General features: G+C 49.3%; 2 protein-coding genes across 2 annotated transcripts in view; one reads left to right on the top strand and one right to left on the bottom strand.

Moving 5' to 3' along the window:
* Window positions 1–246: 246 nt before the first annotated feature.
* Window positions 247–10,427, bottom strand: EIF2B1 (eukaryotic translation initiation factor 2B subunit alpha). Its single transcript, XM_084762040.1, has 9 exons — window positions 10,299–10,427; window positions 9,041–9,142; window positions 7,614–7,750; window positions 7,391–7,507; window positions 5,398–5,514; window positions 4,069–4,133; window positions 2,291–2,366; window positions 1,829–1,954; window positions 247–1,424 (listed from the first exon to the last, which is right to left on the bottom strand). Exons 1-9 carry the CDS (start codon window positions 10,366–10,368, stop codon window positions 1,260–1,262), a joined length of 975 nt encoding a protein of 324 aa, XP_084618166.1. The 5' UTR covers window positions 10,369–10,427; the 3' UTR covers window positions 247–1,259.
* Window positions 10,409–11,919, top strand: part of GTF2H3 (general transcription factor IIH subunit 3) — an 18,283-nt gene continuing 16,772 nt past the window's right edge. The window contains exon 1 of the mRNA XM_084762041.1: window positions 10,409–10,486. Coding sequence (XP_084618167.1) covers window positions 10,474–10,486 — 13 coding nt within the window. The 5' untranslated portion in view covers window positions 10,409–10,473. The remainder of the gene's footprint in view (window positions 10,487–11,919) is intronic.

Below are 11,919 nucleotides of genomic sequence, written 5' to 3'. Positions count from 1 at the left end.
AGCAGAGCACCCATGGAGGCAAAGGGAGTAAACTATACAGTCCAGGAGGTCTCATCCTGATCCTCCTGCTGGAGTCACAGGCTGGTGCCACCACACCAAGACTGGGGCTGAGAACATTTTAGAGTGGATTGTGGTGGTGTTTTATTGGCAAATATCTGAAAGCCATGGCAGGATTCCTATCCCGAGAACATGCTATTTCTGGTGTCCTGGCCAGTCTCTCCTTGTACTGAAGCAATACCATATCCAAATTGTTCATAGAATTTATTTGAAAAGATCCTGATTTCTTCCCACATGGGACCTGAACATGTTCAAAGTAAACAGGGTTTCTTCTCTTTGTAGCCCCTGGCTGGCCTGCAACTCACTCTGCACACCAGGCTGGCCTCGAGCTCAGAGAGCTCCACCTGCATCTGCCTCCCAAGCGCTGGGACTGAAGGTGTGTGCCTCAAGTTTAGATTTTTTTGTAAGCAGTGCCATGTGAATGGCTCCTGCATTGGTATGCTTCCTGTCTGGCTTGATCCTGCTGAGGGGCTGGAGCCCTGAGGGCCAGATGCACTCCTGTCTTGTGCGTGTCCAGTCTTGTGAGGTGCCCGCACTGTGTGAAGGTTGTTTGTATTATTCAACTGTTAATTCTCCAAGAGCTGGGTACTGGTTGGAGTTTCCTATTGTCCTTTTTATGGCTCATAGTTGAAGTACCAATGGAGGCTAGAACTTCTGGGCAGAAGACAGGGACTCTGGGAGAAGAATTGAGGGGCTAGTGGGATTTGCCAACAAGACAGGGAAAGTGCCCGGACAGAGAGAGAGGTAACGAGCTAGCTGGTAGGTAGCCTAGGCTATACAAAGAATGAGTCAGTCTCTGTGTCACTATTCATCTGCTGGCAGGTCCAAGAAAGTCCGGCAATATGTGTCCTCAGCAGCTGCCACTGCATCCCGTTCACCGATGCGGAGCAGCCTGGAGAGCAGGAGAGGAGAGGTCCCTGCTTGTGTGCCGTCTTTCCTCAGCTTTGCAGCCAGTTGTCTAACTTGTACTTCTGGGACAGTGAGTTTCTGAAAACCATAAGGATGCTTCCACTTGGCTCTAGAACTGGGAACAGGCTTCAGGTGTGACAGATAAAAGGATCCTTGAGGACTTCGGATGCAAACCCTTAGCATACAGATCGGAAGGCCTGATGCCGTTTGGCCTCTGGCTGGCTGGAGTGCAGAGCTGCTCACCTTGCACAGCCACACATACACACACACACCTGCAGGCAGGACGGGGCTGCTCACAGGTACAGCTTGATGAGCTCATCGCTTACAGCAGATGGCGTCAGCACACCGAGGTCTGTAAACAGCAGGGTGATCAAGGATGGGGAGGTGTAGTCGACCCACGGGTGTTCCTCTTTGAGGTCTTGCCCAGTCTGCAAAGACTTGAGAGTGTCTGCCTTGTACTGAGGAGACAAGAACTTGTATTAGTTGGCTTGGCCTCCTACCCAGGTTCTGCACTGCTGAGGTCCTGGCTTGAGCTCTCAGGTCAGGAAACTGCTGTGCAGCAGGCTGGCAGGGACAACATCCCAGCCCACAGACAGCGAGCGAGCAAGGGAGCAAGAGCCCACAATGAAGTGCCTGGCTAAGGTCACATGGTTTGTAAAAGCAGAGGCAGGAGTGAAGACAACAGTTGATTCCAAGGCTGGGTTGCCACCAGCTGCTTCTCCCAGCAGAGATCTTGCTCACAAGTGTGCCCAGGTCCGACCACCAGTGTCTTTGTACCCTGACACTGGAGGAAACGGCAATTTTCTGGAACGTTACTGTTTGAGGGTAGCGTCACAGACCTTACTAAATGTGTAAAGCTTACCTTGAACTTATCCGGGACGTCTTGCTGGTTGAGCGGGAACATCCGCACAAACTTGAAGCTTTCTGCTACCACGTAGAAGGGCTTGTTCTGGGCTTTGGCACACACAGCCATCTGGTTGGTCCCGATCTGAGAAGTCAGGGAAAATGGAAGATGAGCTCGCAGGGCTCACAGAAGCAGAAGCAGCGTGCCTGCGTTTCAGCACGGCAATCCAGGGCCTGCTCGCTCTCTTAGCTAGATGTTTACTTTATGTATATGAGTGCTCTGTCCATGTACACCTGCAGGCCAGAAGAGGGCATCAGGTCCCATTATAGATGGTTGTGTCTCAAACCACAGATCCAAACAAAAGCATCTACTGTATATACATATAAATGACAAAATGCACAAAGGTCAGCCTCCAAAGAGGAAATCTGCCAGTCTAGCTTATGCTGCAGGGGCTTCTGGGAACAGTGCGACACAACCTACCTTGTTAATAATCCCTCCATTCTCAACCACTCCTTCAGCACCAACTATGACAAGATCCACCTTCTCCATGATATAGCTGAGGAAATGGAAAAAGGAAAAGCTTTCTGTCCGGGCTTTTCTTGTCTCCAGTTAATATCTGATGATGGCAAGTGACTCCACCAATGCCTTTCTCAGAAGAGCTTTTGCGATACACAGTTGCCCTGGCACTGTTACCAGTTACCTTGTCACGGGCATTCAAACTTGAGACAGTCTTAGTACGTAGCCTTGGTTGGCCTGGTATTCACTGTGTAAATCAGGTTGGCCTGGAATTCAGAGATTTGCCTGCCTTTGCCTCCCAGTACAGGTATAATAGGTGTCACAGTTTGTTTTATTTTATTTTATGTGCATTGTATGTCTACAGGTGTCAGATTTTGGAGTTACAGACAGTATGAGCTGCCATGTGGGTGCTGGGAATTGAACCCGGGTCCTCTGGAAGAACAGTCAGTGATCCCAACTGCTGAGCCATCTCTGCAGCCCAACCCAGTTTAATTTTTTGTTTGTTGTTTTGAGACAGGGTCTCTGTGTAGCTTGGCTGTCCTGGACTCACTTTGTAGCCCAGGCTGGCCTTGTACTCACAGCAATTCGCATGCCTCTGCCTCCCGAGTGCTAGGATTAAATGCGTGCGCCACCACGCCTGGCTCACAGTTTACTTTTTAATAAAGTAAGACCTGCTGAAGAGGCTTGTGGCACATGCCTTTAATCCTAGCACTCGGGAAGCAGAGGCAGGTGAATTGATGTGAGATCGAGGCCAGCCTGATCTATAAAGCAAATCCAGGACAGCCAGAATTGCACCAAACCACCCCCCCCCCCAAAAAAAAAAAGAACTGCTGAAGATGCTTATCTTAGAAACCTCTAACCACCTACTTTTTTTTAAAGATTTATTTTTTATTATATATAGTGTTTTGCCTGCATGTACACCTGCACACCAGAAGACGGTACCAGATCTCATTATAGATGATTGTGAGCATCATGTGGTTGCTGGGAATTGAACTCAGGACCTTTGGAAGTGGAGGCAGTGCTCTTAACCTCTGAGCCATCTCTCCAGGTACCCCCAACCACCTTCTTTATAATGAGCTTTCGTTCCAAGGGTTCTTTAGCGATAAATAGCGATGACCCATCTGGGACAAAGCTCCCAGCATGTCATGGAACAGCCATGTCTGAGGACAGAGTACGCTGACTACGTAACTGCTGACCGTAGCTTGACCTTTGCCTTTTACTCTGAAAACATGAGCAGCTCATGCCAGCAACCCATGGCACTCTGAGGTAGGACAGTGAGTTCCAGCCAGTCTGGGCTACAAGGACCTGTCTCAGAAACAAGACCCTGTAAACTAATGTACAGGAACACAGGCCCACCGCCAACCTTGCAGTCTGTGTCCTGCACTCTCAAGACCTTTGTGATAACCCTGCTGCTGCAGGGCAGGTGACTACTCTAAGGGAGAGATGCTACCCAGGCAGATTAAAAAAAAAAAAAGATTTATTTATTATGTATACAGTAATCTGCCTGTGTGTACGCCTGCAGGCCAGAAGAGGACACCAGATCACATTATAGATGGCTGTGAGCCACCATGTGGTTGCTGGGAATTAACTCAGGACCTTTGGAATAGCCGCCAGTGCTCTTAACCTCTGCGCCGTCTCTCCAGCCCTCTACCCAAGCAGATTTTATGGACAGGATTCAAACTCTGATTAGGAAACCCAGTGTGGAGCCAGCAATTGAGGTGCAGAGGGAGAGCCATACTCACCCAACAGCAGCATCCAGTACCACAGTGACAGGGACGTTGAGGTGGCAGAGGGCTTTGGCCATTTTCTTACTGGAGGTGACATGAAAACATTAGATAAAGCCCAAGGAGGCCCCACAGTGACACATGATGAACTTGACTTAGACAGAGATGTCCTGTCACCTCAGCGGCTTAAGGCGCATATCCTGACTCGGGACAAAGGAAATGAGAACCAAAAGTTTTTAATTTTTTTATTTTATTTTTAACAGTTAGTTGTTTTGTTTTGTTTTTTTTTTTTTTTTTTTGAGACAGGGTTTCTCTGTGTAGTCTTGGCTGTCCTGGACTCACTTTGTAGACCAGGCTGGCCTCAAACTCACAGCAATCTGCCTGCCTCTGCTTCCCAAGTGCTGGGGTTAAAGTCGTGGGCTACCACGCCCAGCTATGTTTAGTCGTTTTTAATTTTATGTGAATAGGTGCTTTGCCTGCATGTACGTCTGTGCACTGTAATCATGGCCTGGTGCCTGCAGAGGCTAGAATAGAGCATTGAATCACCTGAAAATTACAGATGGATGTAAGCCACCATTTGGCTGCTAGAAATTGAACCCAGATCTTTCCAGCTTTAAGAACTGAGGTGTATTTTGTTTGTTGTTTTTTGTTGTTGTTTTGTTTTTTCAAGACAAGCTTTGTCTATGTAGCCTTGGCTGCCCCGGAACTCACTCCATAGACCAGGCTGGCCTTGAACTCAGACATCTGTCTGCTTCTACCTCCCAAATGCTGGGATTAAAGGCATGCACCACCATCACCAAACAAGAACTGAGGTTTTTTTTTTTTTAAACTATAGATCTGAGGGCTCGAGAGATGGCTGAATGGTTAAGAGCACTGGCTGCTCTTCCAAAGGTCCTGAGTTCAACTCCTAGCACCCAGTGGCTCACAACTGTCTGTAACTCCAGTTCCAGGGGATCTGACATCTTTACACAGATATACATACAGGCAAACCTTTTAGGACAGCCAAGATAACACAGAAGAAACGCTGTCTTCAAAAATCAACAAAACCCAAAACCTACAGAGTTGGAGGAAGAGCTTCAGAGTGCCTGACTAGCATGTGCAAAGCAGGATCCAGTTCCCAGCACTACAGAGAAAACAAAACAAAAGCTATACTCTTAAGGAGTCTAGGAACCAGGACACTTGTCATCCACCATCCTGCTGCTCTGATGTAACTACCGAAAGAAAACCCTGAAAACTACACAGGCTGTGCTGGGCCCCTCCAAACCCACAGTGACTTCCCTCCCAAGGTAGGGGACAGTCATGGACGTGTCCAAGGTAAGGCTGACTCACTGGTCGGTGGCGAGATACTTGCCCGGACAAATCAGGCTGAGACTCCGTGATATACACACTGAACCGTTTCTTGGCTGCCACGGCTTCTTCCAGGACCCTCAGGACGACTCTGGAGTAGGCATGGGTCAAAATTCTCTGTGGAACAAAAAAACCCCATCAGAGAGAGGGACAAGCTGCCAGCCAGCCATTGCTGGCCTGCCTGCTGCCTCACCCTGCCTGCTGCCTCGTGCCCGGCAAGTAAAGCTCCAGCATGCTACAGAGCCCCGAGGATGGGAAGGGGATTCTGACAGTACACTAAGCTCCGGCTCACTGAGCAGTTCCACAGTTCTGCCCGAGGAGGAGGCATGGGTCTCCCCAGCAGAGCCCAAGGGCACAGAAGCCAGGGTATCTGGAGGCCTGGGAGACTTCACAAGTTGGCTTCCTTGAGCCGGGCGTGGTGGCGCACGCCTTTAATCCCAGCACTCGGGAGGCAGAGGCAGGCGGATCTCTGTGAGTTCGAGGCCAGCCTGATCTACAAAGCGAGTCCAGGATGGCCAAGGCTACACAGAGAGACCCTGTCTCGAAAAACCAAAAAACAAAACAAAAAAACCAAAAAACAAAACGAGTTGGCTTCCCTGTGGATAAGACATAGCTTGCACACTTGGCCTGTCAGGAAAAGTAAATAATACAGTGACCCGATGAGGTCACTGGCAATAGAAGACCAAGGGAAACTGAGCCCTGGGTGCCTTTTCTGTCACATGCTCCACCTGTTGCAGATCCACCTCATTTCTCTGGAAGGGGAAAAATCTAGTGACTAGATACAAACTTAGCTAATAAGTTTTCAACAGTGGGGTAAAATAAAGCCGTCTGTGGTGTGGACAATGACTTGTGGACTTGTGGCCTGTGCACTAAGAATGCAGAGGACTAATAAGGTGAGGTGGTGGACATGGCTCTCAGAACTGCCCACTAGACTCTCGGGTGGGCAGGCCTCAGCTTGGACCTGAGGAGTTTGCATTTAACAAGGCCCTGGTTGACCCTCCCACAGCTTCAAGATCTAGCAGCTCTGCTTTTAACCAAGCTGCAGGGTTAGGGGCCAGCTGCTGTGAGCGGTGAGGGTGAGAAAGCCACAGCACAGCCACTCCGTGGGATGTGGAGAGGAGGAGCATGACCTTGCCTCCACAGGCCCAGGTCTGTGACCCTGCCATTTACATGACCGCCATGTAGTTAATTGCATATGTGAGAGGTGGGAAGCGCAGTAAAGCTGAGGGCAAGATCTAAGAGCAGGATGCCAGTAAATACAGGCATGGTCTGTGCAGCCAGGGTGGCGGAGGCTATGCTAATGGCACAGGAAGCATGAACGCTCCATCACCTGGTGGAGGGGACAGGCTGTAGGCTGGCTGAACCAGCCAGTTCCCACTTAACTAGGGACAGGTCGCAGCTGTAAAGAGGACCGCTCCACCCAGTGCCAACGCTGGCTCAGTGATGCTTGACAGTCACTATGGTAACAGCTGGTCCGGGCAGACTCACTTTAGAGAACTTTGACCCCAATCATAGAAATCCCTAGAAGAGGTGAAGTGGCTTACTGGGTAAAGGCGCTTGTCACCAAGCCACACTGTGGCCAGAACCAAGTCTGACCTCCACATGCTCACTGTGGTCCCCAGGCATGGCCACACAGACACATAATAAAACACAAATGTGAGTAAAGCAGCTCCCTAAGAGGCTATGGGCGTTGTTCAGTGGTAGAGCGTGTTTGGCCTGCTGAGGCCCTTGCTTTCATCTCCAGCCCCACGAAAAAGACAAGTGCTTATTACCTCAGGACCAACTCATGCTGGCCCCATGCTCTTCTCCCAGGTCACAACGATGGGTCTCTAGTGACTGTGTTTACAGAACGCTGACTGCACACAGCATCTCACTGGCCCCTCACTCGCCCTGCGGGGGAGCTGCTGGCAGTAGGTGACAGAGCCAGGCTCTCTGGCCCAGCAGGGTGACTCAAAGGCCTGATTCTAGCAGTGCACAAGAGGAGCCTACTCACCGCCCCGTCTTTGATAAAAGTGTGGCACAAATTGGCAATTTTGTTCCTCGACAGGGATATTCTCCTGAGGAAAAGCTCTCCTCTCTCAATCATGATCTTCTTACATTTGGAGTAATCCTGGGAAGGAAAGGGCAGAAGGCAGGCGGGAAGGTGGCGCCTGTAAAGCTAACAGCGCCTGTAGGTAAACAGGCGGGGAGGGCTCTGCAGGGAGGGCGGCGCTTACAGAGTACTCCAGGGAGGTGAGGCTGATGAAACGAAGGAAGAGCTCCCCGCCAGAGGACACGGCCACCGAGGAGTCCACACCACACAGGGTCTCTATGGCATTGGTGAGATTTGCTCTCAGGCCCTGGATCGTCTCTCCTGCAATGACCAAGTGAGGACTGTGAGGTTCATTTAGCGTCACGGCCCTTGCTGGTTTGCAGTTCGTCCACCTTTTTTTTTTTTTTTTTTAAGATTTTTTAATTTTGTATACAATGTTTTGTCTGCATGTACACCTGCAAGCCAGAAGAGGGCACAAGATGTCATTATAGATGGTTGTGAACCACCATGCGGTTGCTGGGAATTGAACTCAGGACCTTTGGAAGAACAGTCAGTGCTCTTAACCTCTGAGCCATCTCTCCAGCCCCAGCTCGTCCACTCTGTCAGAGACTACTGGCTGCATCTCTGTGCCAGCCACTGGGAGATGCTCTGCTCTCATGGAGCAGCAGACAAGCACGGAGACAAACAGAGGAGTCACGACTGTAACAGGGACAGGAAGAGGCAGGACGATGAACAAGGTCCAGCTACCTTACAGGGCTGGCCTTTTGGATTACAGGCCATTTAAACCGAGACTTGAATTGGAAAGGACCCAGACACATGGAGATCTGTGACGACAGCTTCTGTGAGATGTCAGTGACACAAAGGCTCAAGGTGGGGACACACTTGGTATGATGTGATGGCTCAATGGACGAAAACACTTTGAGGTGCAAGCCTGGTGACCTGAGTAAAAAGGAAGCAACTCCTGAAGCTGTCCTCTAGCAGCCAGAGGCTCACTGTGGCATGTGCATACCCAAACTCACGCACACACTAATAATAAAATAGAAATTAAAAATCAAAGAGGCCAGCAGGGCCAGGCTGATGCATCTGAGGTAATCAACAGTATGGCAGGTTAGCGGTGCACTAGGATGACATGCAAGGCCATGTTAGAGAAACCGTGCTCTTAGTCACTCCGTGAGAAGGGAAAAGCACCATTATTAGTTTGTATGTACAAGAGATCACATTATACCCAAATTTTTAAGATGTATAATACTCATTTGGTAGATCCCAATGAATAATAGTAATAATAATACCTGCAATTATTCTGGAACATTCTGCACAGCATCTGCACAGAATCTAGGACAAGCTAGGAGCTTGGGTACTCATCTATAAAGCTAAATAATTGCTGTAATTTAAACCTTTTGGCTAAGGCTGCATTGTTGACGCTTGAGTCCAGGTCGTTTGGTAGGTGGAAGGGAAGGCTTTAGGTGATCACTTGAGGGCTCCCTCCAGGCTGACAGGCCTGTCATGGACACACAGGCTGGGCCTGAGACTGTAGGCACCTCTGCATGTCCCCCTGCCCACCTTCCTAAAAGTCATCTGAAGAGACTTTCCTATGGCCCAGATAGTTCATACCTTTATCTCTCTTCAAGTACTCCAGCAAAGTCTGGATGGCAGCCACCGCGGAAGCCATGTTTGGGTCTCCTTTCACCTGAGACTTAAAGTATTCAATTATCTCTAGAAAGAGAAGACCAAACAAACAAAAAAAAAATGGGTCATCAAACCAACTTAGCAAGATGAGGCCAGAGAGCTTGGTAACAACTGCTGCCCTTCAGAATAAGAAGCAAATGAGGCCCGGGCGTGGTGGCGCATGTCTTTAATCCAAGCACTTGGGAGGCAGAGGCAGGCGGATCTCTGTGAGTTCAAGGCCAGCCTGGTCTACAAAGCGAGTCCAGGACAGCCAAGGCTACACAGAGAGACCCTGTCTCGAAAGACAAAAACAAAACAACGAAAAAGAAGCAAATGCATTTTAAAAAGCAGCTTTTAAAGTTAAAGGGAACAGCACTACAGACAATACCTCCTTACGTGTTGGCAGGAACACACCTCTTTCATATTTTAAAAAAGCTATTGGTGGCAAAGCATAGAATTTAGGGGCTGAGACCAGAGGCTAGTGGTCTGGAGAATCCTCTTATCCAGTTTGTCAATTTCACCTGCAGCCTTTTGAGTAATCTATACCAATAAGCTAAGTCATGTGCCCAAAATAAATGTATATATGTATACAGTTCACTCATTTAAAACATTTTGCTCCAGCCGGGTGTGGTGACATACTCCTTTAATCCCAGCACTAGGGAGGCAGAGGCAGGCGGATCTCTGTGAGTTCCAGGCCAGCCTGGTCTACAAAGAAGAGTCTAGGACAGTCAGGGCTGTTACACAGAGAAACTCTGTCTCGAAAATCCTAAAAAAAAGAACAACAAACAAAAACATTCTTAACTTAGGAGACAGAGGCAGGCGGATCTCTGAGTTCGAGGCCAGACTGGGTGACAAAGCGGGTCCAGGACAGCCAGGGCTGTTACACAGAGAAACCCTATCTCGAAAAACCAACCAACCAACAAACGTTCTGATAACCATAGAGGAAGAGCAAACCAAAAATGCCTTTTAAGGAGGGGCAAGGCGTCTTCCTACTGCGCACCGGGGACCCCCGGGCTCCGAGAGCCAGCTTTTCGGGTCGTAAAGGGCTTAAGCCACTTTGAGAGCGTCCGAGGGGCCCAGACCAAGGATGCAAGGGCAGTGACAGAAGGAAGAGGCTCGAGGCCGGACAACGTGTCCCGGAGCTCAGGCTGCCCGCGCGAGGCTGGGGACCCATATATTCAAGATGCCCCGGCCACACACTCACCATGGTTCTCCATGGCTTCCTCGCGACTGGCCCAGCAAACCACGGGCTGACAGTGGGTCGCACGTCTCATGTATCACTTCCGTCGCCGCGCGGTTGGCGTTACGTCACTCATCACCGCCGGAAGTTAACTGCGCATTGGACTGTGGGCGGCTCTTCACCGAGGCATAGGGGCGTCATGGCCGCGGACGGTGAGGGTGGCGCGGGCCGGAACTCGGAGCCGGGCTGGGAGGGACACGTTTGGTCTTTAGAGGAGCAACCGGTGTAGTCGTTCATTCAGCCAGGAATTTTGTTTTTGAGACAGGATCTCACGTAGAATTCGCTGTGATGTCAAGGATGGCCTTGAGCTCTGGATCTTTCAGGCTCCTGTAGATTGCTGGAATGACAGGCGTGCACGATCAAGCTCGATTCTGTGTGGTGTTCGGATCGTTGTGCAGGCTTAGTAGGCATTCTACCAATTGGGCCACAAGCCCAGCTCTAATTAATTTTTTTATTCAACCTCTCCTCCCTTAGCTTTCCGAGATTTGGTATTACAGACATTAGCATGCCCAATGTGTCGTTTAGTAAATTCTGGGAGACCCCCCACCCCCGTGCAGTAAACATTTTCTTTCCTCCCTCCCTCCCTCCCTCCCTCCCTCCCTCCCTCCCTCTTTCTTTCTTTCTTTCTTTCTTTCTTTCTTTCTTTCTTTCTTTCTTTCTCTTTTGAGACAGGGTTTCTTTGTGTAACCTTGGCTGTCCTGGACTCACTTTGTAGGCTGGTCTGGAACTCACAACAATCCGCCTGCCTCTGCCTCCCTGAGTGTTGGGATTACAAATGTGCGGCACTTTGCCCAGCTGTACTCGACCTTTTCTAAACTGAGGAGTACAGCACAGAACTGGACACAGGGAAGTTTTGGGTGTATTGTGGCTTAAGGTTGAGAGAGGCAGTTGGGAAGTAAAGTCAATTTCTGGGCTGTGAAGACAAATGTAGCCGGGCGTGGTGGCACAAGCCTTTAATCCCAGCACTCGGGAGGCACTGTGAGTTCGAGGCCAGCTTGGTTCTACAAAGCGAGTCCAGGATAGCCAACACTAAACAGAGAAACCCTGTATTGAAAAACCAAAAAAAAAAAAAAAAAAAAAAAAAAAAGACAAATTTTTAGCAGCTAAGTTCAGGAGGACTGTTTTTCATTAAGAGTCCAGGAAAGATGGAGCTATTAGAACTATGACGTGAGCATTATGAAGTTCGCTTTAAGTACAAACATCCTGGGAGGTTAATCCTAGAGGCTCTTATTCATACATTAAACTCCTAGTTAAAACGTTTTATTTTGTTGTTCAAGACAGGGTTTTTCTGTTATAGCCTTGGCGGTCCTGGACTCACTTTGTAGACCACAGTCCCGCCTGCCTCTGCCTCCCCCCATGCTGGGATTAAAGGCGTGTGCCACCACACCTGGCTTAGTTACAGATTTGAAATTACGTTTCTCCCTTAAGATTGTTGTAAGTATTTATTGATTGTGTGTGGGAGTCAGATCTTTTATTCATTGTGTAGGTCTTGGAGGTTTAACTTGGGTCATAAGACTTGGGGCAGCAAGTGCCTTTACTAGCTGAACTTTCTCACTGGGCCAGAGTTATTGACTTGATTGAGAAC

The sequence above is a fragment of the Acomys minous genome (genome assembly GCF_964271855.1).
Source record: "Acomys minous genome assembly, chromosome: 16".
NCBI lineage: Eukaryota > Metazoa > Chordata > Mammalia > Rodentia > Muridae > Acomys > Acomys minous.
Note: the sequence above shows the minus strand (reverse complement) of the source record. Positions and strands in the feature narration are given on the sequence as shown.